General features: G+C 50.7%; 2 protein-coding genes across 2 annotated transcripts; one reads left to right on the forward strand and one right to left on the reverse strand.

The window, feature by feature from the left end:
• The first annotated feature begins 7,100 nt into the window (after nucleotides 1-7,100).
• Nucleotides 7,101-9,384, forward strand: LOC101935370 (C-C motif chemokine 4-like). The gene is made up of 3 exons (XM_005294336.4): nucleotides 7,101-7,445; nucleotides 7,605-7,719; nucleotides 8,844-9,384. The coding sequence occupies exons 1-3, from the start codon at nucleotides 7,373-7,375 to the stop codon at nucleotides 8,923-8,925; spliced, it is 270 nt and encodes an 89-aa protein (XP_005294393.2). The 5' UTR covers nucleotides 7,101-7,372; the 3' UTR covers nucleotides 8,926-9,384.
• Nucleotides 9,385-18,090: 8,706 nt separating this feature from the next.
• Nucleotides 18,091-21,350, reverse strand: LOC101935650 (C-C motif chemokine 4-like). Its single transcript, XM_005294337.4, has 3 exons — nucleotides 20,388-21,350; nucleotides 19,358-19,472; nucleotides 18,091-18,532 (listed from the first exon to the last, which is right to left on the reverse strand). The coding sequence occupies exons 1-3, from the start codon at nucleotides 20,458-20,460 to the stop codon at nucleotides 18,445-18,447; spliced, it is 276 nt and encodes a 91-aa protein (XP_005294394.1). The 5' UTR covers nucleotides 20,461-21,350; the 3' UTR covers nucleotides 18,091-18,444.
• Nucleotides 21,351-26,298: the final 4,948 nt, after the last annotated feature.

Genomic DNA, 26,298 nt, shown 5'->3' on the forward strand with positions numbered 1-26,298 from the left:
GGCATGGAGACCTGCACATCCCCTCAGTCTAGCTGGCCTTGTCCGGGTCACTGCTGAACCCTAGTCCTCTCTCAGCTCCTTCCTGGCCCTCCTCGTCTCTTGGGGAGGGGCCCCCTAGCTCCTGCTGGCAAAGGGCCCCCGCAGAGAGCCGCCACCCATGAGAGGTGGGGGGATATTTACTTCTCTTGCTGTCATTTTTACCATTAGTTTCCGTACTGGGTTGGGGAAACCCTGCGATTACTGCAAAGCTGCAAAAGGGGAATTTCTCCGTCTGCCCCAGAGGGGAGGGACCGAAAGGGGAGACGGGCAAGGGAGTTAGGGGACGGGCTGAGCAGAGCACCGAGGACGGACAGGAACCTCTCTGTGGGGCTCACTAGAAAGAGGAACCTGCAGCCTTCCCGCGAGGCTGGAGGAGAAAGTGACCTTAGTGGGCGGGGAGGCGGTTGTGGCAACACCCCTGATTGACAGCTGAGGGGATCCATTTAAGAAGCTCTAACGCTGCAGGTCAGGTCGAAGACGGGACTGCAGAAAGAGGGCAGCTAGGGCCAATCAGATCCATCTGCCGTCCCCATGTGTTTGCCCTGTTCCCTCTCACCATGTTGCTAATGACCAGGGCTCTTAGGGTTGATGCTCCTGCCTTGCCCATCCTCTCCTCCTCATCACCCTCCAGTTCCCCCACAACACATGGTGTCCCTCACACAGGTTACTGGCTCTGATACTGGATCCAGCTGGAGGAGGAAGATCCCAGTCAGGAAATCTGGAAGCAAAGTATATCCAGCTGCAACAGCAACAAAGGGGATGCAGGAAAGTGTGGTGATTGAGGACTGTGTTGAAATTGCAAGCGATCACTTTAAAAGTGGGAGAGTGGGAGGAATGTTTCCTGGTCCTGCTTGCAGGCTAGGGAGCTTTGTATGCAAGCATGCCCTGTGGGAACAGCAGTTCATCAAAAAAGGGCTAGCCTAGCACCAGGTGGCTGAGTTGTGCCTCGCTGCATTATGGAGCAGCCTGCTTTGTCTCTCTCTGTTTTTGGTTGCTGTGGGTTATCATTCCAGAGTCTAAGAATAAAAGTTGTGTTCCGTCGCAACCTTCCAGCGAGAATATTTAATATTTGTTATCTACCTTCTCTCTGTGTCTGCGGTGAACATAACAGAAAGCACCAGCTGTGCTCATTTCACCAGGGAGAATGGCCAGAATGGAGTGTTGGGCGATGTTTACTGCAGCCCAGTGGTTCTCAATGTGAACACTGGGTTGGGTGGGGGCTGCGGAGGCCTGCCTGCTCCCAGGCACCTCCTCCTTGCCCCCAGCTGCTAAGTTGCACTGAAAGAAGCAGAGAAAACATTAAATCCTTCCCCAGTGCTACTTTTCCACATAAGAAAGTGCGGCAGCTGCCCCAGGGATTTGATGTAGTCACAAATGGGAGGGAAAGCTGCTCTCCATGCTCATGAGTAGGAGATATCGTCTCGGCTGATACATGGTCTTTGCTACGGACAAAGCTGAGAACCCTTCATCTAGGGTGAACGTCTGTTACGGCACAGGTATAGTCCGCTAAGTGACAATGTAAACAGCCCTTTCTTACTCCACAGACTGGCTTCCCATGTGTCCATGTTGTCTCTGACAATAACAAGTGCCTGTTACCGTTGGGGAGCAGAACAGCTCTGGGAGAACACGCTGGTGCCTGTTCTGCCTCAAGCATCATCACCAGCCACCCCAGTCACCTTCTGGCTGCACCATCTTTGACAGCCCAGGTGTTGTGAGAGGCAGGAAGGGCCCAGCTGGATTTTCAGATCCCGGGTGGAGTTTGTGGGCTGGGTAAGTAGAGAAACTCTCTTTTAACCTATAAATGGAGCCCTTTTAGTCTGGAATCACGGAGAGTGAATGAATACAGTACCTCCACGAGGTCATTTTGACTGATTCATCTTGCATGATGTAACTGCTCTTTAAAGTCAAAAGGGGGGAGGGGGATCATGCGTTTTTTAGCCTGGAACTCTGGAGGACACTGGCGGACGAGCAGGATATTGAGATCACAGGTGCTGATGATGCTAAACTTGCACACCTGAGAGGGGAAGGGAGTTTTTCAGACTGCTCAGAGGACTGACTTGTCAGTCTTTTGTTGACATGCCCTACAGACGCTTAGGAGAAAAAGTGTCTTTGTTAAAGATCCACCCTCTTACCCTTTAATGATGGGCCCAGAGAGCCCATAAGCCACATCCCTAAGACCTCCAGCAGGTCATCCAGCAAAACCAGCGAAGACCGGGCTTGACATTCCCGATATTGCTAAGATCAAACAAAAAAGCAGATTTAAAAGAAATAAGCCGGGGCTTCTCTAGTCATTGTGAAGAAGCAAAGAGGTGGGGGGAGGGGATACACAACTTGATTTCCTTCGCCTTTGCGGGTCACAACTGTGTCTGTGCCAGAGAGCGCAGGGGAGTGTGAAAACCACACGCCGACACGCTGACTGTGTGGCTGATGCTGTGCAGGTGTGAACAGGAGTGGAGCAAATGAGCTGAGTGCAACAGGATGTGAACTGGGCGGGTGTGTATGTGTGTGAGTGTTGGCCCCCTCTGTCCCCCGAGAGGGAAGAAGGCACGTTTGCCTCTGTGGTGTTTGGCGTGGCTGGACTCAAAGTGGGTCAAAGTTGCCTGGAGAGGCTGGGAGGTTTCTTCTGGCTCCAGAACTTCCCCCGGGTGTGTAAAGGGGCCACAGAATCACAGGCAGAGTCAGTGCTCCTAGGCCGGAACTTTCCAGCCTGGAAACATCTTGTCCCACAGTCTTGGAGACTGTGACCCTCAGCGTCCTAGTGAAGGCCAGCGAGCTGAGGAGATGCTATTATAAGGTTTGATCCTCAGACCCAGCTTAGTCCGACTCAGGACAAGACAAAGGTGGCTTTAAATGGCCTTTATATGCCCCAATCAAGGTCAGCTCACACCAGCTGGCAACGGCCCCTTATGACAACCCCAGATCCCACAGTGCTCCACTCATACTACCCATCCAGGTACTTACCTGTCCCCCATCTGAGTGCCTCACAATTGCCAGTGTATTGTCACCCCCTCCCCAGGAGGCAGATCAGTGCCGTTATCCCTGTTATACAGATGGACTGAGGCACAGGAAGGCCAAGTGACTTGCCCAAGGTCACACAGAGAGCGTGTGGGAGAACAGGAAACAGAGCCCAGGGTTCCCCAAGTCCCAGGCTAGCCCCATAACCCCAGGGCGAGCTCACCTTGTCACAGCTGGCCACTGAGGGCTGGAATTGGGCCGGCTGCCCAGTGCAGGCGGGGGTCTTCCCAGGAAATCCCAAGGGGGTCATGGGAGCCTTGTGCGGGGTGAGTCTCCCGCAGTGCTGGGGGAGCTGCCTGGAAGCAGACACCTCAGAGCAGAGCCAGGCCAGCTGTGGGTGGCTAGTTTGGTTCAGGCTGCCTCTGAGGCTGGGACACGTTTCCCATCTCTGGGGCAGCTTGTAGGTCAAGCTGCTTCGCTGTTGTTGTTCTCTCTGAAGCGGATGGAGCCCAGCCTGCCCCGTGCCTGACTCCAGCTCTCAGCCTTGGTTTTCACTCCCCTGTAACTGTCCCCTTCAGATCTGTCTGCACCAGACACTTGGAAAGCAGAGGGACCCCACCGTCCGGGCGTCAAGGGAAAGGCACCGAGAGCCGCGTGCCCTGCACATCCCAAGGGTTGCAACCTAGAGGTCACATACCTCTCCTGCTCAGCATGCACGAGGCTGGAGGCCCTGCAACTGGTGCACCCCCATCCCCTCTGGGACCTTGCAGAGCGATGAATGGGTCTGCTCAGGGTGACGCTGGTGACCCCAGCCGCCCGGCTCTGCAGAGAGATCGCATCACTTCATGGTCCGTGATAGCAAAGGCGCGGGGATATCCAGGCATCAGCATGGGCACCAGACCATTGCTAGCAGGAGGCTCCAGCCAACGTCAGACCCAGGTGTGAATCCGCATTTCCTGCTCTATCACGCCCTGAAAGGATCCCAGGGAGCCACAGGGCTCAGCGTATCGCAGACGCACCTCACCACATCCTGCTCAGCTGTGACACAGTTCCGACAAGTCCTGGTGCCCGAGACGAGTCCTCGAGCTGGAACCCAACAGAGTATGAAACCTGAAAACAGCTTGGAGCTTCCCAGCATTAACCAACCTCAAACCCCTGGTTCAGGACAGACCACGGGGCTGCAAGCATCTCACAGAGCATGTCCCTCGACCTCTGAGCCTCGCATAACCCAAGCCCTTTCCCATCTCTGAGGCCAAGCTAGCTAGTCCATACCCACTGGCTGGGACAGGAACGGGTCCAAAAAACCAACCAACAAACCAAGCCCACCACTGGCCAAGTGAAGCAAAAATGGCTGGCCAATCACAGTAGTCCCTTGCCCCCTGACAAGGTGCCCACCTGGGTGACTGGCCTGCCCGCCCAACCCTAGACCCAGCCCTGGGGGGGGGGGTGTCATAAGAAAGGATAGAAAACTTATGGGAACAAATCTCTCAGCCCTGCTGTAGTGCAGAGGACTAGGGTAGTATCCCTTTAAATAGTGTGTGAGCCCTGTAGTGGTGCACACTGTGCTCTATGTTTTAGAGTACATGTAGCTCGGCCTGATGTGTTTGATGGCTATTTGGGACCCAATGATGCCAGTGTGGGTTCTTCGTATTATTTGTGTGTAAAGAGCAAAAGATACAACCCGTCCCTCCAGGAGACACCGCTTCCTCTCCATGCCAACTAAACATTTCTGTGAGCACAATCATAGAATCATAGAATCATAGAATATCAGGGTTGGAAGGGACCTCAGGAGGTATCTAGTCCAACCCCCTGCTCAAAGCAGGACCAACCCCAACTAAATCATCCCAGCCAGGGCTTTGTCAAGCTGGGCCTTAAAAACCTCTAAGGAAGGAGATTCCACCACCTCCCTAGGGAACCCATTCCAGTGCTTCACCACCCTCCTAGTGAAATAATGTTTCCTAATATCCTAATTATAGGCCTGTCAACCTGACATTGATCCTGAGCAAGATAATGGAGTGACTGACATAGGACTCTGTTAATAAAGAACTAAAGGAGGATGATGTAAGTAATGCAAATCAACATGGATTTATGGAAAATAGATGCTGTCCAACTAATTTGATATCTTTTTTTGGATGCGTTTAGAAGTTTGGTAGATAAAGGTAAGAGTGTTGACATAATATACTTAGACTTCTGTAAGGCATTTGACTTGGTACTGCATGACATTTTGACTAAAAAATTAGAATATAAAATTAACATGGCATACATTAAATGGAATAAAAACTGGCTAACTGATAGGGCTCAAAATGAAACGGTCAAACAGGCTTGTTTCCAGTGGGGCCCCACAGGGATCAGTTCTTGGCCCTGTGCTGTTTAACATTTTTGTCAGTGACCTGGAGGAAAACATAAAATCATCACTGAAATTTTGCAGATGACACAAAAATTGGGGGAGTGGTAGATAATGAAGAAGCCAGGCCACTGATTCAGAGTGATCTGGATTGCTTGCTAAGTTGGGCGCAAGCAAACAATGTGTGTTTTAATGTGGCAAATGTAAATGTGGACACCTAGGAACAAAGAATGCTTGGCATCCTTACAGGTGTCCAGTTCTGGTGCCCACAATTCAAGAAGGAGGCTGATAAATTGCAGAGGGTTCAGAGAAGAGCCAAGAGAATGATGAAAGGATTAGAAAACCTGCCTTCTAGTGAGAGACTCAAGGAGTTCAATCTCTTCACTTTAACAAAAAGAGAAGGTTAAGGGGTGACCCGATGACAGTCTGTAAGTAGCTACTTGGGGAACCAATATTTAATAATGGGCTCTTCTATCCAGCAGAGAGAGGTCTAACACCGTCCAATGGCTGGAAGTTGAAGCTAGACATATTCCAACTGGAAATAAGGTGCAAATTTTTAATGGTTAGAGCAATTGACCAAGGATCATGGTGGAGTCTCCATCACTGACCATTTTTAAATCGAGATGGGATGATTTTCTATAAACTCTGCTCCAGGAATTATTTAGGGGCAGGTCTCTGGGCTGTGCTATACAGTAGGTCAGACTAGATGATCACAATGGTCCCTTCTGGCCTTGGAGTCCATGAGTTTGGAAGGGATCTAACCCCTCCTGCTTCAAGGCACAAACCGATCTGTAGCTGGGGTTAGATTATCCCTTACTTTACACTGTGGATTTCTTGCACCTTCTGAAGCCCCTGGTCCTGGCCACCTCTGAAGACAGGAGATTGGACTGATCTAATTGATATATTAGGAACACAGGAATTGCTCTCTGAGATCAGACCATAGTTCAGTGTTCCTAATGTATCATCCACAGTAGCTGCAGCCCCACGAAGCCTGGCATAGGTGTCACCAATTTCTTCTTGGGTGGAATGAACACCTGCTGGAATGGACACCAAAGGGCAGGGGGGGTGAATCTGTCTCTCCCTCCTAGGGTATTAAATGTGGTACCATTTAACCTTTCTCACCTGTGTGACAGCTGCCATCTTCAACACAGCGAGGGCTGACCTGGGGACGGCCAGAGCTAAAAGCACATTCTGCAACAGCTTGAGCTAACAAACCCACACACGGTAATGGTGTGTGTGTGTGTCACAACTCCTATCCTCTGCAGATTGGCAGACAGGGACCTGTAACACACACTCCCTGGTGGATTGACATCTGATTTTACCTGCCAACACCCTGATCTTCCATCCGGGACTAAATCCTGCTTGCATGACTCCAGTGACCAAAGGCACTAAATCAAAGCAAAGCCGCTGTTGAGTGTCATATGAAGAATAAAATCCCATCCATGGCTGTGTTCAGGCAGCTTGGCAAAGTGGCCTTATATCCTAAGAAGCCAGCTCTGGCAGGATCGTCCTAGGGCAGAGGGAGCTGCAGATGGTACACCACCAGGGTAATAGCTTCGACGGCACCTCTTCCCGCACCCGCTCTTAATCTCTTATTCATATGAAAGCCTGGCTCATGAGAGACGCAGTATATCCCAGATGCCTCCTCTTTTTCCAGCCTTGCACAACTTGCATGCCGAGGGAAGAGTCCCTCTCTTTGTTCCAATGGATACATCCCCTCCCCCACCCAGCTCCATGTGATTTACAGGCACCGTTTTGTTTTCCTTGCGGCCTGTTGGCATGAAAGAACCGTGCTGAGTAACAGCTTGGACTGCTCAGCCCTTCACTTTGTTATTAATTCCTGAGCTTTGGCTGTGAGTTCCCTTTTTCTCCCATCCGCACAGCTCACCCTGTGACATCCGCTCTGGAAATTCCATTCTGCTTCCCTTTGTCTCTCTGCCTCTGGAGCTCCCTATAAAAGGAGAGAAGCCTCTTGCTGCTCAGTGTCACAGCTAGTCCCTGGTCCGGCTCCGCTCCTCCTCACCCAACAGCAACATGAAGGTCTCCGTGGCTGCCCTCGCCGTTCTCGCCAGCGCTGCCTTCTGGTCCCTGGCCTCCTCTGGCCCAGGTGAGTCCAGCGTCTCTCGCTGAAATTGTCCATTTCTGAAGGAAACCGATTTATTGCTCTTTGGATGGTGGGGGGAAGAACCTTTCCCCTGATAACGTGTGTTATTTTCCCTTGCATGGAACTCAAGGCACACTCACGCTGTCTGTTTCCATCTTTCAGAGGGACCGGACATGCCCATCACTTGCTGCTTCTCCTACATGGCCCGCCGGATCCCGCGCAGCATGGTGATGGATTACTATCACACCAGCAGCAAGTGCTCCTTACCCGCTATAGTGTAAGTGCAAACTCCCGACACCGGAGACAGGCAGCGAGCAGATGTGCAGAGACAGCTTCCATTTCAATACATGCTCCTGTTGCAAGCGTTACAGTGTAGTCATGCACTGCAATGGAATAGTTTGCTCTATGTCAGCGGTTCTCAAACTGTGGGTCGGGACCCCAAAGTGGGGTGTGATCCTGCTTTAACAGGGTGGCCAGGGTTGGCTTAAACTTGCTGGGGCCCGGGGCTAACGCCTGAGCCTCACCACCTGGGACCATAGTCCAAGAGCTTCAGCCCTGGGCGGCAGGGCTCAGGATACAGGCCCCTGCCTCAGGCTGAAGCCCCATCCAGGGCCGTGGGGCTCGGGCTTTGGCGGGACTAGGGCGGGCTCAGGCTTCGTTGTCAGAAGGGGGTCGCAGTGCTACCCCCTGCTCTACGTCTACACAGCAGTTAAACACCCGCGGCGGCTGACTCGGGTTTGCAGGGCTCAGCTGTGGGACTGTAAAATTGGGGTGTAGACATTCGGGCTCGGGGTACAGCCCCAGCTCTGGGATTCTGCGAGGCGAGAGGATCCCCGAGCTTGGGCTCCGGTCCAAGCCCGAATGTCTACACGGCAATGTTTAGCCCCACAACCCGAGCCCGGGTCAGACGACTCTTTTATTCCAGTGTAGACGTACCCTTGGTGTCTGGCTGCTGCTTCTCATTCCTAGCACGAGGCAAATCCAGGTGTCAAAGGCCTGAGGTCGGTGACTAGAGAGCCCAGCGCACCAGCACAGACTCTGAGAGCCAAGTATTCACAGCCGGGAGAAGAGGCCACCTAGAAGGGATTCCCCCATAGCTCCTCTAGGGTCCTGGGGTGGGACCTGCTCACCCCTGGGGATAATGGAGTGTGGGGGCGGGGCAGGAAGTGAGGCTGGGGGAGGGCAAACCACAGGAAGGCTTTAATATGTAGAACAGGCAGCCAAATGGGAGGAGGGGCAGGCCAGGTGGCCCAGACCAGCATCAAGTTCTGGTGGAGAATCCTTCGGGGACAGGGCAGAACTGACTGGCTGTGCTGGGATCTGGAAGTGGGGCGACCTAGGACGGTGAGGGAGAGACACAATGTTTCTCTCACTCTAACCTGTCTCCTTCCTGTCCCACAGGTTTATTACGAAGAAAAGCCGGTCCGTCTGTGCCAACCCCAGCCACTCCTGGGTCCAAGCCTATGTGAACACCTGGATCTGAACTGAGCAGAATGGGGGACAGAGAATTATTCCTATTTATTACGTGTATTACGGTAGCACTTCGCAGCCCCATTGTGCAAGATGCTGTAACACCGGACAAAGAGGTGATTCCTGAGCCCAAGTGCTGGCCATCTAAGGACAGAGTTCAAAGGGCACCGGAAGGACCTCGCCTCACTTCTGCTACCAACCCACTTTTCAAAGAACTGACAAACGCTGGACTTTGAACGTATCATGTGACGCTATTTAAGACGTGCAGTAGGGACCCCATTTTTTGTATTGCTAATTATATTATTTATGGCATGCGTGCAGGAGGTCAGATGACTCCCCGTGCATCGCAGTGACCGACACAAAAACACCCCAGGTTGTTGAATGTGTTCGGTTCTTTGTGCTGTAATATTAGGCGATGACCAGGGACTGGGTAGAGTGATGATTTTGGAAAATAAAATGTTTTGTAGAAAAACACCCTGGTTTTTGCCTTAATGTAATTACCGACTGGAAGGATCTCCAGGCCCAGACACATAATCTGACCACTGTGCCTGCCTGTCTCACTAGGAGGATCTGGAACAAACCCTACCAGCTCAGCACCACTAGAGTCTGGGGAAAATTTGGCCCCATTTGCAGTTCACAGCTCAGATCCATCCCTCACACACATCTACATCCAGCCCTGCATGCCCTGTCTACAGTACACCCAGCTACCCATTATGTACCTGCAAGAAACAAAAATAGTATATAGTTCCCACCTTTAAGTGGGAGGGCAAAGGGTTAAATCTCTTACCCTGAGCTGAGGACAGCAGCGGGTTTGCAGAGATTGCAGTGAGGGGATGAGCTCAGCTGGGTGAGGGGAGGAGAGCGTGGGGGGCGGGGGGAGGAGGGGAGTCTGGAGTTGGGGAAGACCTGTGTGTGTGTGTGTGTGTGTGTGTGTGTGTTTTGTGTAGGGAATCTCCCTGGGAGCAGGTGTGTGTGTGTGTGTGTGTGTGTGTGTGCAGGGAATCTCCCTGGGAGCAGGGGTGTGTGTGTGTTTTGTGTAGGGAATCTCCCTGGGAGCAGGTGTGTGTGTGTGTGTAGGGAATCTCCCTGGCAGCAGGGGTGTGTGTGTGTGTGGGGAATCTCCCTGGGAGCAGGTGTGTGTGTGTGTGTGTGTGTGTGTGTGTGTGTAGGGAATCTCCCTGGGAGCAGGGGTGTATGTGTGTGTGTGTGTGATTTGTGTAGGGAATCTCCCTGGGAGCAGGGGTGTGTGAGTGTGTGTGTGTGTGTGTGTGTGTAGGGAATCTCCCTGGGAGCAGGGGAGTGTGTGTGTGTGTGTGTGTGATTTGTGTAGGGAATCTCCCTGGGAGCAGGGGTGTGTGTGTGTGTGTGTGTGTGTAGGGAATCTCCCTGGGAGCAGGGGTGTGTGTGTGTTTTGTGTAGGGAATCTCCCTGGGAGCAGGGGTGTGTGTGTGTGTGTGTGTGTGTGTAGGGAATCTCCCTGGGAGCAGGGGTGTGAATGTGAGTGTGTGTGTGTGTGTGTGTAGGGAATCTCCCTGGGAGCAGGGGTGTGTGTGTGTGGGTGTGTGGGGAATCTCCCTGGGAGCAGGGGAGTTACCCAGCCTGCCCAGTGGAGACCCAGCCACTGCCCCAAGGAGCTGAACTGAGTATTTCCCCGGCCCCTTGCCCTGACTGCTCTTTGCAGAGCCCTGCGGCTGGGTCGGAGCCGGTGTGTTTCAATGCCCTGGAGGAGGAGGCTTGTTGTTCCACTTGCCACTTCTATCAGCTGTGGCCTGTTGTTTCTGGGCACGGAGCCAGCACGTGTAGGCACGCACATATACACGCTGCATGGATTCACTCAGCCCTGCATGTGCCTTAATGCCTGGGACACACCTCACCCCTCCCTTGCGGCCCCTCGCTGCGCACCCCCGGCCGGAGAGACACAGCAGAGCAGCTGAGATGAGGGAGCGTTGTCCAGGGATGGGGGATGGATACTGGAGGCAGGCAACCTTGGCTCTATTTCTGACCAGTTCATCTTGGGCATGGTGTCAAGAATAAATGGACACAAATCGGACATCAGGAATGGTAACACACAAAAGCCAGTAGAACACTTCAATCTCCCTGGACATTCTATCACAGATTTAAAAGTAGCCATCCTTCAACAAAAAAACTTCAGAAACAGACTTCAAAGAGAAACTGCAGAACTAAAATTCATTTTCAAATTTAACACCATTACTCTGGGCTTGACTAGGGACTGGGAGTGGCTGGCTCATTACAAAAGCAGTTTTGCCTCTCCTGGAATTGACACCTCCTCATCTATTATTGGGAGTGGATCACATCCACCCTGATCGAATTGGCCCTGTCAACACTGGTTCTCCACTTGTGAGGTAACTCCCTGCTCTTCATATATCAGTATATAATGTCTGCATCTGTCATTTTCACTCCATGCTTCTGAAGAAGTGGGTTTTTACCCACGAAAGCTTACACCCAAATAAATCTGTTAGTCTTTAAGGTGCCACCGGACTCCTTGTTGTCATCGTGGGCATGTCACTTCTCTGCTCTCTGCCTCGGTTTCCCTATCCGTAAAATGGGGGTGATAATACCCACCCTTGTAAAATGCTTTGAAAGTGATAAAATTACATCAGCTCCCCAGAGCAACACACACTAACAACTCCCGGCACATACTTATCTGATACTCACTCTTCACTGACACACTCAGATGCACTTGCTTTGACTCCACTCTTAATCCAGAGTGACACTCCATTTACTGATTTATTCCACCCCGTACTCATGTGACCATGACCTCACCATGCTTATTGAAGAAGGGGCTTACTCCACACTCACCTCCAATTACTCCATCTCTTTCTCTCTCCACCCTGAATCCACATCCGCTTCCTCCACATTGACAGCCATCTCACTTCCTCCAAACACCTCATTTCCTAAAGTTCACGGGTGAAATCATATACAGACGAGATTTTTACTACTACTAAGAAATGTCTTGCATCCCAACAGCAGAAATAGCTCCCGTAAAGCCATTCAAAAACAGAACTCCGTGAAAAGCAACTGTTCCCAAGAGGATAACCTGAATCGAGTGAAAGAACCACATGAGGCAAAACAGGCCAGATTCTACTGTCATTCACACTAGTGTAAAACTGGAGTAACTCCACTGACCTCACTGGAGTTACGCTGGATTTGTACCAGTGTAAACGAAAGCAGAATTAGGCCTCGTGTATTTCAGTAAGATCTTCGTTTGACAGAAGGCCGGGTCACTGCTCAACATAACAGAGGTTCCATTTTATTTCAGGGGTTCAGGTAGAAAGGCTGACATCTGAGCTGCACGCAGGCTTAGTGTCTGATGAAAGGTCAAACAAGGCCCGATCCTATATGAATGTGTCCATGGGGGTGTCACAGGGGTACCTGCCCCATAGCCCCAGCTGCTGGCCAAGAATGGCACTGCAGGTGCTCCCTGGCTTCATTTCTCCTCACTGGCATTTTTTCTCTTTCCCAGCCATTCATGTGGCTCAGGTCTCTCACCAAGTCACTGGCTAAAACGTAACCCCTTCAGGGTAAAAAAAGTCCAAATTTCCTCTCTCCCTGTTAGGTGCCTGTCCAGGCTCAGCTGCCAGGCCCTTCTGGGTTACCTTTAATCTCTCCTTTAGGACAGAGCCCTGGCTCCCGGCTGCTTCCCTTCCAGACCTTCCTTCACGACCTGCCCCAGGAACCCAATTTGCTCCCTGTGGTTCCTCCCCAAGCGGAGCTCTTTGCCCTTTTACCAGGCCCAGGTGTTTCAGGCTCTCACCTGACCCCAATTAGTCCAGCCCCTTTATGCTGGGAGGCCGTTAATTCTGGTACAGGCACAGCTGACTGAATGGGGCAGGCCAGCCCCAGGCATCCTGGCCCTTTTAAGGATACGTCTACACAGCGACTCTCAGAGCCGGGTCAACAGGCTTGGGCTTGGGCTAGCGTAGATGCTACAGCTGGGGCTGGAGCCGGAGCCCGGGCTCTAGAGCCAAGGGATGCGGGTGGGCTTCGCCTGAGTCTGTTGGCCCGGGCTCAGAGAATCACTGCTCCCTGTGTAGACACCCCCAAAGGGCAGGACACCCTGTGGCAGGGCGTTTTGCCATTGTCTATGACAGCGGTTTAAAATACATGGAGATATACCTATCTCCTAGAGCTGGAAGGGACCCTGAAAGGTCATTCAGTCCAGCCCCCTGCCTCCACTAGCAGGACCAAGGTCTGATTTTGCCCCAGATCCCTAAGTGGCCCCCTCAAGAAGTGAGCTCACAACCCTGGGTTTAGCAGGCCAATGCTCAAACCACTGAGCTATCCCTCCCCCCCCTCAAACTGTTGGTTGCGACCCCACTTTTATGGGGTTGTCAGGGTTGGCGTTAGACTTGCTGGGGCCCAGGGCCAAAGCTGAAGCCTGAGGGCTTCGGCCCTGAGTGGCAGGGCTCAGGTTACAGGCCCCCAGCCTGGGGCAGTGGGGTTTGGGGGGGCTCAGGTGTTGGTCCCCCACCCCGGGTTCATGTAGTAATCTTAGTTATCAGAATGGGGTCACAGTGCAATGAAGTTTGGGAACTCTGGTCTATGACGGTGCAGGGCTGAGCCCCGATGAGTCTGATTTTGGCAGGCGTGGCTCATACCGGGGCGCTCACTCACTAGGGCTGGGCAGGAAATGACATTTCCCCCCCCAGGAAAAACGGCAGGAAATGGCTCCCCTCACCCCCAGCTGTTGAAACTGCTCTATGAAAACGACCGGGATTTGGTCAAAAAACATGAAACCCTGAGAACCGGGAAAAGGTCAGATTTCTGTCGCCACGTTTGGGGGTTTTGGTTCATCTGCAACCCCCCCAAAAATTCTCAGTGAAAATGGATTTTTTGGAGTGAATTTCTGTTTAGTTGAAAAGGTTATTTTTCCACCAAAGGAATGGAACACGTCGTAACTTGGGGGGATATTTGATCGCTGAGCCCTGGGACGCCAGGCTGGCTTTGTCCTCATGAGCTCTGTTCATAACAGTGAAAGCTCATGTATTTTCACCCTGCAGCGTCCCCTGAGATCGGGGGCGAGGCTGACCCCGCCTAGCCATTGGACGTCCCGCAGTGACATGCTGATGACAATTTGTTCCAGCCAGTGTGAAACGCAACGTGGACTCGAACTGTTCTGGCCATTAACTCTAGAGCAGCGACGTAAGTGCGGCCCTCCCCAGCACGCTGCATGGAAGAGCGGGATGCAGACGAGGTTAGTTCCCGGGTCTGCTCCTCATTCTGTCACCTCCTCCCCGTCTCTAGCAAGACTCCCCACAGGTGCTAGTCAGTGGGAGGCTCCCGCTCTGGAGTGGGTACCCTGGCCCCGCAACTCCTTGCCCGCAGGCCCTGTTGTTGGGGCAGTGGGGGCAGGTGGGAGGGTGCGGTTGGTTTCAGGCAAGGGGAGTCAGGACTTAGGGTCTGCAAGGGTCCCCGTTTGGCTCTGCCTGCCAGGGATCTGGCAAGGAAAGATGTGGAGAAATTGGAGAAAGTCCAGAGGAGAGCAACAAAAATGATGGAAGGGCTAGAAAACATAAGCTGTGAGAGAAGACTGAAAAAATTGGCTTGGAGAAGAGAAGGCTGAGAGGGGACATACAAGTACATAAAAGGCTGTTATAAGGAGGAGGGTGATAAATTGTTCTTTTTAACCTCTGAGGACAGGACAAGAAGCAATGGGCTTAAATTGCAGCAAGGGAGATTTAGGTTGGACACTAGGAAAACTTCCTGTCAGGGTAAGTAAGCACTTTGCCTAGGGAGGTTTTGGGACGGAGGTCACTGGAGATTTTAAAGAGCAGGTTAGACTTATCTTACCTGTCAGGGATGGTCTAAGATAATACTTAGTCCTGCTTCAATGCAAGGGACTGGTCTAGATGACCTCCCGAGGTCCCTTCCAGTCCTACCTGTCTATGATTCTGTGACCCTCTCCCCCAGTCTCCAGGTGGGATTTCCTTCATTCCCAAGGATTAACCTGCCTCCAGGGTCCAGGAGCTCCCCACTGATAAGAGGCCCCTGGATTCAGATGCCCCTTTACACACAGAGGCCAGGTCTGAGCTCAGGAGGAAGCTCTCAGTCACTCTGTGGTGACTTTAACGTTATCCGGCTGTGTTGAAACTTGCACCGGGGGAGCGGCTTCCTCCTTGTGCCAGCTCAGAGAGTGGCACACACGTACACAGCCCCATGACCTCAGATCCAGTCCTGCTCAGCTCCCTGGTTCCACTCGGAGCACCCTATCAGAACCAGCCCCCGGCTGTGCCCTTCACACTCCCCACTCTGCCCTCCCCTGCTTGGGGCGCCCGGTCATAAACATACAGCTAACGGGGGGCATAAAATCCCTCCTTTACCTGTAAGGGGTTAAGAAGCTCAAATAACCTGGTTGGCACCAGACCAAAAGGACCAATAAGGGAAGAAAAGCCTTTCAAATCTGTGGGGGAAGGTTTTTGTTTGTGCCTCTTTGTTGTTCTCTCGGACAGAGAGGGACCAGGGCAGGAAAAACCATCTCCTAAACCCCTACCTGAAATAAGCATCCAAGAGTACAAATTGTAAGTAATAGCAAGGAAATGCATTAGATTATCTTTTGTTTCAGCTTGTGAATTTCCCCTGTGCTAAGAGGAAATGTTATTCCTGTTTTGTAACTGGGAAGCAAAATCAGAGATGATCCTCTGGGTTTTAAATCTTTTTATTTACCCTGTAAAGTTACCTTCCATCCTGATTTTGCAGGTGTGATTCTTTCCCTTTTTAAAAAAATAAACTTCTTCTTTTAAGAACCTGATTGGTTTTAGTGTCCTAAAGAAAAGGTCTGTGCTCACTTTATTAGAAGCAATTGGTTGGTATATTATTCTCAAGGGAAGGGGGTGAAAGGGCTTGGGGGGATATTTTGGGGAAACAGGAACTCCAAGTGGTCCTTTTCCTGAATCTTTGTCTAACTCACTTGGTGGTGGCAGCAATACCGTCCAAGGACAAGGAAGGATTTGTGCCTTGGGGAAGTTTTTAACCTAAGCTGGTAGAAATAAGCTTAGGGGGTCTTTCATGCGAGTCCCCACATCTGTATCCCAGAGTTCAGAGTGGGGAGGGAACCCTGACATGCCCAATTCCTGTTATCCCAGACACATTTCAGCCCTGGCCATCTGGTGGCCGAGGGAGGCTGTCCATGAGGATAAAGAGCTGAAGCAGGACGCTGATCTCCCCTGATTTCTGAGCTTTGTGTTTTAAAATATATTTTTTGTAAAATCCAAAGTTTTTACTATGAGCCTTTGAGTTTGTACAGTGAGCTAAAATGTAACCCTTTCCACCATCGCTCCCTTCAGTCCCTAATCCCACCAGATCTGAGCACTGCCCAGTCTTTAGTGTATTCCTCCTCCCAACGCCCCCGTGAGGCAGGGCAGGGCTATTATCCCCATGGCGCTACAGAGAAACCGAGGCCCAGATCTTTGAAAGTCTTTAGGGGTCCAACAACAACAACACACTTGGACAGTGAAGGTCCATAGTGCTGATCGCCCATGTCCACCTTGTAGGGCTTTATTCCAGGCCTCTAAAAGCTCCACGGGGTTATTGCTAACCTGGGGCAGCCAGGTTAATTGTGGGTGAGCATGTGGCCGCGCCCAGCCCATGACCTCAAGTGTGATCTTCAGGGCTCGATGTTCAGGGCCGTTGTCTCCGAGATGGGCTATATGACAAAAGGTTGTCAGCCGTTGATGGCCAGTGGTGACTTCCGTCCTCTCGAGGCTAGTTCTCACTAATACATCCCTATTAGTGATAAAATCAAATGAACGTATGCCCAGTAGTCACTGCCGGAAGCCCTGGCGAGGTGCCTCCCGCCTCCTGCTGTCTCGTTTGAGCAATGTCCTGTTTCAGCTCCGTAGAAGATGATCGTAAAGACACACATTGGCTAAAGCTGTACTTTTGTGTATTTAAGGGTCCAACTCCCACCGATTTCCTGTTGACTTCAGAACTGCAGAATGGAGACTTAGTCTGCTCATCATTCCCAGGTGTATCCTGTCAGTGCCCACGGTGTGCCGCACGCTGCCCCACATGCAGGGCGACACTGCCCCAGCCCTCAAGATCTCATACTCTCCCCTTGCCCCATTGTCCTGTATCTCTTTATGCGCAAGGCTTGGTACTTTGACATTTGTATTCTCCCAGGCACCTCCCGGTTCTCGGCTCCCTGGAGCTTCTCCCCAGGAGTTGACACTACTTCTGGACTGGGGCTGTCAGACTTTGCTTTCCCCCCACAATGGGCCTGTGCATTTGGCCGGGTGCAAAACAAATCCACCCAGCAAGGGACTGTCTTGTTTCCTGTCAAATCGTTCCTGTGCACTGGGGTGATGGGACCCACAGGCAGTCCAAGCCCCCTCTCTTGGGACATTTAAAACTGCACTGGACAAGGCTGCAGGGAATGAAATCTAGGGAACAATCCTTCAATGGCTCCAGGGACGGACTTAATGCCTGACCTACTGGGCGTATTCCAGTGCCTATTTGCTGCATAGTGTTAGTGTGCGTGCACCTGTGTATGAATGCAGCTGTGTATCTGGAGGTAGTGTGTGTATGCACATGGCTGTGTCTGGGAGCGGGTGCATCTGTATGCAGGCATGTCTCTGGGAGTGAATGTGTGCATGCAACCGTGCGTGTGGGATGCATCACGGTCCATCTTTGTGGGTGAACATGTGTATCAGGGCTGGGTGTGCGTGTGACTCTGGGGGGTTGTGGAGAGCCGGGGAGGTGTAAATAGCTGTGTGTATGTGAGTTGTATTTCTATTCAGGGCTGGGGTGTGTGTGCGTAGAGGTATGTCACTGAGGAGTGTGCTGGTGTATATGGGTGTGCGTATTTCATAGAAAAAGTGTAACCTGGATTCACACCCTCCCGTTGTTATTTGTTTTGTGAAACACAACACCCAGCTGATGAAGTTTAAGCAGATTCATTGAGTTTAAGGCCAGATCATTCAGCCTGACCCCTTGTATAGCCCAGGCCGTGTGTGTGTGTGTGTGCCGGGATGGTGGGATATGGACGCTGGTGTGTTTGTGTGTGAGGACGTGACAGCCGGAGGGGGCTATTTCCTTGCCGGGATGGGTGAGTGTTGGATTTGTGACATGAGTGCTATTCAGGAAAAGTGCCAGAATTCACTTTAAACAGAACCAAGGGGTTGATATAAAAATATTTATTCTATAACAGCAATGTTTCATGTTCTGTCAACCCCACCCCAGCCACTGTTCAGCAGTACAGCAGACCCAGCCAGGGCTAAATACCAAATATATTAAACAATCTTCTGCGCGTCTGTGACGTGAAGAGAGACGGCCCAGCCGCTCACCCCCACAGCTCACAGCGAGTGTTCTATAAATAATATAATTAACAGTATAATTAGTAGGTATTACACCGATCCAGGATTTTAAATAGCAGTACAAGATAGTTACAAATTCTTGGTTTTATCCGGGGTTGGGGCAAATTCAGCTCCTGTTTCTGTCTCGTCAGCCTGTCCTTTGAGGGTTTACACTCCCACTGCCGGGGGCGGCGCATCGCCCAGTCTGGCCCCTGCTCCTCTCAGTTCAGTTCCAAGTCGTTCACGTACTCTTGAACCCAGGATTCACTGGGGTTGGCACAGAGCTCACGGCCCTTCCTCGTGGTGAACCTGGGGGCAGGAAAGAGACGGACAGAGTCAGAGGAAAGGAGGGGATATTTCTTGCAAGTGCCCACCCCCTTCTGGTATCCGCTGCACCCTCATCCCAGTAGGTCTAGTCAGGTCTGTTCTCGCTCCCTGAAGGAGTCTCCATCAGCCCCTCATGGTCCCGAGGCTGCCACCGGGCTGCCTGTTCCACACACTGGTGCCCCCTTGAGATCTTTCCTCTCCCAACCTCCATCCTGGCCACACCTCACACCATTATGCCTTGGGTGCAGGGCTTAAATTCTCATAGATTATTTCCCTGAGCCCCCCCCCCCCATTCCCCACAACATGCTAAAAAACTTCAGGGCCCAGTGGGGTATGCGGGGAGGGGCTTCAGCCACTGGGCTGAAGTGGGGGGAGGGCTTGGGGCTTCTGCCATGCGGCAGGGTGTTGGGGCAGGGCTCTGGTCTTCAGCTGTGAGGTGGGGGATCTGGGGGCTTTAGATCTGTGGTGGGGCACACCACACCCCCTGCCCTGCGGGGTGTGGGGGAACCACACTGGAGCTCCCCGCAGGTTTGAAAATATTTCCTGAATTTAAGCCCTGCTCGGGTGGGCAGGTCCCATCCCCAGCCTATCATGTAGTTGGAAACCATGACACCCCCCTTCCCGCCCCGGCCAGTAGTGTCCAACTCGGTATTGTCTGTGCTCCTGCAATGGCCTGTAAGTGTTGGACCCCCAGCTACGTTTTCCCCAGTATCTGCCTGTCCGTCTCTATACCAGGAAATGGAATGGACCACAGGTGGTCGCTCCAGCCCATGTCAGTGCCGCTAGGTGTCTGCCATTGGCACTTACACTATGCCCGGCTGGGAGCACATGCTGCTGGTGCTGTAATAATCCTTCACGAAGCTGCGGGGGATCTGCCGGGCTGTGTAGGAGAAGCAGCAGGCAGTCGGGGGGTCAGAGCCAACTGCAAAAGACAGAGATGAGTTCAAACGGAGTCCCAGGGGAGAGGTTTGCATTAGTGGGCTTTTTAAATTAGTCTAGGAGTTCAGTGGTGCCAAGACATGACGATGGCTGAGCGTTAGTACGTATGCAGCGATCTGCAGACAGCGAATTATTTATGCTCCCTATTTCACAGAGGGGATCACTGAGGGACAGAGTGGCAGAGATCTGTCTGCAGCTACAGCGCAGGCCCATGGCAGAGTCAGGACCTGAAGTCAGGAACGGCCTCACAATCCCATGAGCTAATCGCTAGCCACGCCGCCACTTTCAGCCTTGCCAGGGCTCTCTGGGCCCGCTGGAGTCAGTCCGCTCTGAGGATGCTCAGTATCTGGCGGGACTGGGTCCTTAGTGCCAGTTTATTCACAGAGCAGATGCAGCAATGCCAGCTTCTGTCAGCCCACCCTGACTTGGACAGTCCCTTGGCGGGTGAGCGGAATACCCCGTGGCCTCTCTGCTAGGCTCATCAGCCAGGGTACCAAATGATGCCCATCACAAGGGTAGTTTTGGTGATGTGGACCCCGATCTCTGAGGAGTGAGACCACAGACTCATTTCACCTGGCTCCCCAGACAGCCACCAGAGGGGCAGGGCTCTTGGTCACGTCCCGTAGAGGCTGCATTTGAACCGGTAACCTAGGGATGGAAGCCCCTAAGCCAACCAGCCCCTCTCCCACATTGTCTGCGGTGTGCATCTCACTGCAGAGATGTGGCTTTTACCGGAGAGAGACAACTAGCCTGCATCACCCCGAAGTGCCCCAGAAAAGGGGCTGCTGGTGGTGTGACAGCACTGACGCACCATGGCTGGCTAGCGCAGAGCTAACTGGGTTCTTCTTCCTTCACTACACGGCCAAATTGGCTCTGAGAAGATAGACACGGAACTTACTTGGCGCGGAGAAGGCCAGGGAGCAGAAGGCAGCGATGAGGAGAACGGCGAGGGCAGCCACGGAGACCTTCATGTTGCTGTCGGGTAGGGATGAGCCAGAGATGGGAGTCCGTCAAACCCTTTGCTGTCTGATGCTGAGTCTCTGGTCTCTCCCCCTTCTTATAGGAGACTGGAAATCGAAAGGAGAGCGAACCCCCAGAAACTGTGGAAATTCCAGCGCATTCAGGAGGTGACGACATGGTGCAATTGTGCTATTTGTGGAAAAGCGAAGCAGTAGCCGCAATGGAGGAAATCCCGGAATAGTTTGTGTGAGGGGCCGAAGGGCCAAGGCCCCAAGTTCTTACTCTTCAATTTGATTTCAACATCACAGGAAAAGACCGAAGAAAATGTGTCATAAGCGTTTGTGGAAGTGCAAACTGCGCCGATCACACTTGTGTGCGGTTTAGAATCATAGAATCATAGAATATCAGGGTTGGAAGGGACCTCAAGAGGTCATCTAGTCCAACCCCCTGCTCAAAGCAGGACCAATTCCCAACTAAATCATCCCAGCCAGGGCTTTGTCAAGCTGGGCCTTAAAAACCTCCAAGGAAGGAGATTCCACCACCTCCCTAGGTAACGCATTCCAGTGCTTCATCACCCTCCTAGTGAAATAGTGTTTCCTAATATCCAACCTAGACCTCCCCCACTGCAACTTGAGACCATTGCTCCTTGTTCTGTCATCTGCCACCACTGAGAACAGCCAAGCTCCATCCTCTTTGGAACCCCCCTTCAGGTAGTTGAAGGCTGCTATCAAATCCCCCCTCATTCTTCTCTTCTGGAGACTAAACAATCCCAGTTCCCTCAGCCTCTCCTCATAAGTCATGTGCTCCAGACCCCTAATCATTTTTGTTGCCCTCCGCTGGACTCTTTCCAATTTTTCCACATCCTTCTTGTAGTGTAGGGCCCAAAACTGGACACAGTACTCCAGATGAGGCCTCACCAATGTCGAATAAAGGGGAACGATCGCGTTCCTCGATCTGCTGGCAATGCCCCTACTTATACAGCCCAAAATGCCGTTAGCCTTCTTGGCAACAAGAGCACACTGTTGACTCATATCCAGCTTCTCGTTTCAAACATTGCACAACACTGGAAAGCAGAAGGGCCTGGGCTCGCAGTGGAGCTGTGGGGAGGAGAAAAATGTTTTAATTCTATTTTTTTTAAATGAAAAGAAATTGGCTTAAAAGTAGATGTAAAATCTAATTGGGGGGGCGGGGCAGAGAAGTGAAATGTTTATTTTCAGACTGGACTGGGTTCAATCAATTATTTCAAATAGATTCTTATAAAATACCCACCTACTCTATAGATCCATCACTCGTATTATCTCTAGCATGTGTGGTGTACAATCTACAGCCCCAACGTGATAGCGGCCCCAATTCCCATTCCCTTCCCTGGGAGATGAAGGGGTTCGACATCTCACAAAACACACTCAGCACCTGACCTTATCTTTTAGGAGGGCTCAATGTGTTCCTGTTATCTGTGGGGAATGTTTTTGTACCATCCTTGATATTGGGATGTTCTGGTATCACTTGATATCGGGATGTGTTTGCGTGAGTACTCTGTGCTTAGCGCCAGTTCCCTGCTGCACGTTCCAGAAGACCGCTCTGAAAATTGCCCGGTAAAGCTGCACAGGAGAATGTGAATTCTTTTCCTGGAGGTTCTGACCAAACAGCTTGAAGGAGGTCGCCACACACAAGGTAAAGGGCTTGTATCTTGCTAGCCTCAAGTCATTCGCTCCAGTCCTGCTCATGGCCTTGGGTAATTTTTCAGCCAAAACTTTTTTCCAGTGAAAAATACAGACTCGGGGATACTGAAATGTCTCACAAATCCAGAGCGAAGTCACCAAATTGGTTTGGTCGAAACCAAACCCAACCGGCCAACCAACCGGAAAAGTCTGAAAACATTGAAACGTTTTGTTTCAACATTATCAAAATGAGTCATCTCGGTGTTTCGGTTTGAAAACAAATTGTTGTCAGAAATTCCCTTCAATTTTATTAAACAAATTGAAAACCTTAAAAATGCTCAAAATGGAAGCGAAACATTTTGCCCCAAACAATTTTTTCCCAACTTTTTAGATGTGCTGAAAATTTCAAAAAAATGTCAGTTTTGGGTGGATCCCAAATGATTTTTGCTTTAATTTTGCAAAGTTGCCAGAGAATGGAAGAATCGGTTATTCGCACAGCTCTAGGTGTAGCGTCTTAGCATCCTGAGATCCAGACCCTGGCTTTCACCCCTCTGTTTCTCTCCTCACCTGGATAATATGTGCTTCTCTGCTCTCGGCCGTGGGCAGGGTTTTGCTGAAGAGGAACTTTCTGGTTTCCATCGTTACCAACGTGTTTCGTAAAAGGGGCATGCTCAGATACCCAGTATTGTCATGGCTTGTGTGGTATTGTCCACAGTGACAGAGAAGGAAGGTAGTGAGGGAGGGCTTGTGGGGGGATATTGAGAACTCTGCTTTAGCCATGTTTAGCTTGAGCCGACGGCTAGACATCCATGAGGAGATGTCAGAGAGACAGGCCAAGACTGTAGTGTGGACAGAAAGAGGCAGGTCTGGAGTAGAGAGGTAGGTCTGTGAGTCATTGTCAGAGACAACTGCTGAACTTATGTTTGTGAAGGAGATTGCCCAGAGACAAGTGTTAGAGGGAGAAGAGAAAGGGACCATGGATGGATCCCTGTAGAACCCCCACAGAAAGCTGGAGGGGGATGAGAAGGACCCTCCAGAGGACACGCTGAAGGAGTGATTAGAGAGGTAGGAGGAGAACCAGGAGAAGACAGCGTTATGGCAGCCCAGGAGGGACAAGATTTCAAGAAGAAGAATGTGTCTGATGGTGTCAAAGGTGGCTGACAGATGAAGAAAGCTAAATATAAGAACGGCCATACTGGTCAGACCAAAGGTCCATCTAGCCCAGGTGCCCCAGAGGGAATGAACAGAACAGGGAATCATCAAGTGATCCATTCCTGGTCACCCATTCCCAGCTTCTGGCAAACAGAGGCTAGGGACACCATCCCTGCCCATCCTGGCTAATAGCCATTGATGGACCTATCCTCCATGACAGGTTTCAGAGTAGCAGCCGTGTTAGTCTGTAGCCGCAAAAAGAACAAGAGTACTTGTGGCACCTTAGAGACTAACAAATTTATTAGAGCATAAGACTTCGTGGGCTACTGCCCACTTCTTCGGATGCATATAGAGTGGAACATATATTGAGGAGATATATATACACACATACAGAGAGCATGAACAGGTTTGTTAGTCTCTAAGGTGCCACAAGTACTCCTGTTTTATCCTCCATGAATTTATCTCATTCTTTTTTTAGCCCTGTTATAGTGTTGGCCTTCACAACATCCTGTGGCAAGGAGTTCCACAGGCTGACTGGGTTTTGTGTGAAAAAATACTTCCTCTTGTTTGTTTTAAACCTGCGGCCTATTAATTTCATTTGGTGGCCCCTAGTTCCTGTGTTATGAGAAGGAGTAAACAACGCTTCCTTATTTACTTTCTCCACACCAGTCATGATTTTATAGACCTCTATCATATCCTCCCTTAGTCATCTCTTTTTCATACTGAAAAGTCCCAGTCTTATTAATCTCTCCTCATATGGCAGCTGTTCCATACCACTAATCATTTTTGTTGTCCTTTTCTGAACCTTTTCCAAGTCCAATGTATCTTTTTTGAGATGGGGCAACCACATCTGCATGCAGTATTCAAGATGTGGGTGTACCATGGATTTATATAGAGGCAATATGATAATTTCTGTCTCATTATCTATCCCTTTCTTAATGCTTCCCAACATTCTGTTTGCTTTTTTGACTGCCGCTGCACACTGAGTGGATGGTTTCAGAGAACTATCCACAATGACTCCAAGATCTCTTTCCTGAGTGGTAACAGCTAATTTAGACCCCATCATTTTATATGTATAGTTGGGATTATGTTTTCCAATGTGCATTACTTTGCATTTATCAACATTGAATTTCATCTGCCATTTTGTTGTCTAGTCACCCTTTGTAGCTCTTCGCAATCTACCTGGGACCTAACTATTTTGAGTAGTTTTGTATCATCTGCAAATTTTGCCACCTCACTGTTTACCCTTTTTCCAGATCATTTCTGAATATGTTGAATAGGACTGGGCCCAGTACAGACCCCTGGGGGACACCACTATTTACCTCTCTCCATTCTGAAAACTGACCATTTATTCCTACCCTTTGTTTCCTATCTTTTAACCAGTTACCGATCCATGAGAGAACCTTCCCTCTTATCCCATGACAGCTTACTTTGCGTAAGAGCCTTTAGTGAGGGACCTTGTCAAAGGTTTTCTGAAAATCTAAATACATTATATCCACTGGATCCCCCTTGTCCACCCCCCTCAAAGCATTTTAGTAGATTGGTGAGGCAAAAAAAACATGTTGACTCTTCCCCAACAAATTATGTTCATGGAGGGCTGGTTTTGATCTTTGGACAGGAGAGGGTCACAAGAGACTTTGGTGACAGTGATTTCAGTGGAGGACAGAAGGTGAGAGGTGGATTGGAGATGATATAGGGTCAAATTGGAGGAGAGGACAATGCTGTCCTGGGGAGAGACAGCCAATGAGAGGGCAGCCCGAGCTGGAGAGGGGACTTGGGATCCATCCCAAGGGGCAGATGCTATTAGAGAAGGGAAGTAGATTGAAATAAAACCTACAGATGTAATGGAGAGAAAGTACCAAGGGAAAGAAAATATAATTGCAATATAATTGATCAAAACCTTGATCAAGTAGAGGGAAATAAAACCTACAGATGTAATGGAGAGAAAGTACCACAGGAAAGAAAATATAATTGCAAATGGAATTGATCAAAACCTTGTGTTAGCTGCAAACAGATTCTGGAAATGGTAAACAAGAAGCCCCCCCACAAAGGACCTACAGAGAGTTATGAACAGAGAGAATGGCTGTTTGAACATCTATTGACCGAATACAGTTCAAAGGCACCTAATGGACAAGTGAGGGCCCAGTAGGTGTAAAAACCCTGCTCGTGGATAAACTTGGTGGAAGAGGTACAGCCACAGGAACATCGAATCCAAGGAGCACTTCAAACCAAAGAGATGCAAAGAACAGCGAGAGTGGAGCAGGACTTACAGCCAAGCAGAGGGAAAGGTGATTCTTCTCTGAAGTGACACAGTCTATTGTTAAGTAATCTCTTTTGTTCTTGTTAATAACAATGCAGTTGGTCCTAATGGTGCAGAATGAGGAAGCGTAGCGTGTGCAAACTTGCAAAAGTTACTGAGTTGGGAATCTCTAGTTTATTATTGTAAACAGCATGTCTTCAGCAATGGTCTATATTATTTATGCTCCTGGTACAAACTTGGGGGTTTTCCCTAGAAAGTTCTAAAAGTTTAAAATGATCCCATGTGCCTTGGTTTGCCTCTGCCTCTCCTCCCGGCTGGCATAGCTTCGCCTAGTTGGGTGACCACACAGACAGACTGGGAGAGGCTGCAGTTTCTCTGTTGCTTCTGCGTGGGAGTCTCCCTGGCCAGGAGCCCAGGACAATCAGACATCCAGAAAACCCAGATCGTTTGTTTCACATTTTTTGCTAGCGCAAGCATTTCTGGTTTTGGTTTCATTTCTGAAGCTTGTGGCGGGATAATTGGCCAACTCCAGCCCCCGGCTGTTCTGGAGGAGTCCTGCTGTCCTTGAGGGGGAAATTCAACCCACATTCACATGAAGAGCCTAATTCTCCCCTCAATCCCACCGCTGACCCCCGCCGAGTTCACTTGGGCTAGTGCAGGCCCCCTGTGCTGGGTTGAACGACCCACCTAGAGTGCACCAAGTCCCACTGAGTACTAGTACTGCTACCCCTTTTGACCCAAGGGGTTAGCCAAACTCGGGGCGTTGTGGGTTGTTCCAG

The sequence above is a fragment of the Chrysemys picta genome, chromosome 19, assembly GCF_011386835.1.
Source record: "Chrysemys picta bellii isolate R12L10 chromosome 19, ASM1138683v2, whole genome shotgun sequence".
Lineage (NCBI taxonomy): Eukaryota > Metazoa > Chordata > Testudines > Emydidae > Chrysemys > Chrysemys picta.

Coding starts and splice junctions, on each gene's coding strand:
- LOC101935370 (XM_005294336.4), top strand. CDS start 7,373: ATGAAGGTCTCCGTGGCTGCCCTCGCCGTTCTCGCCAGCGCTGCCTTC. Junction 7,446..7,604: donor CCTGGCCTCCTCTGGCCCAG/GTGAGTCCAGCG, acceptor TCCATCTTTCAG/AGGGACCGGACATGCCCATC. Junction 7,720..8,843: donor TGCTCCTTACCCGCTATAGT/GTAAGTGCAAAC, acceptor CCTGTCCCACAG/GTTTATTACGAAGAAAAGCC.
- LOC101935650 (XM_005294337.4), bottom strand. CDS start 20,460: ATGAAGGTCTCCGTGGCTGCCCTCGCCGTTCTCCTCATCGCTGCCTTC. Junction 19,473..20,387: donor CCTGGCCTTCTCCGCGCCAA/GTAAGTTCCGTG, acceptor TGTCTTTTGCAG/TTGGCTCTGACCCCCCGACT. Junction 18,533..19,357: donor TGCTCCCAGCCGGGCATAGT/GTAAGTGCCAAT, acceptor TCCTGCCCCCAG/GTTCACCACGAGGAAGGGCC.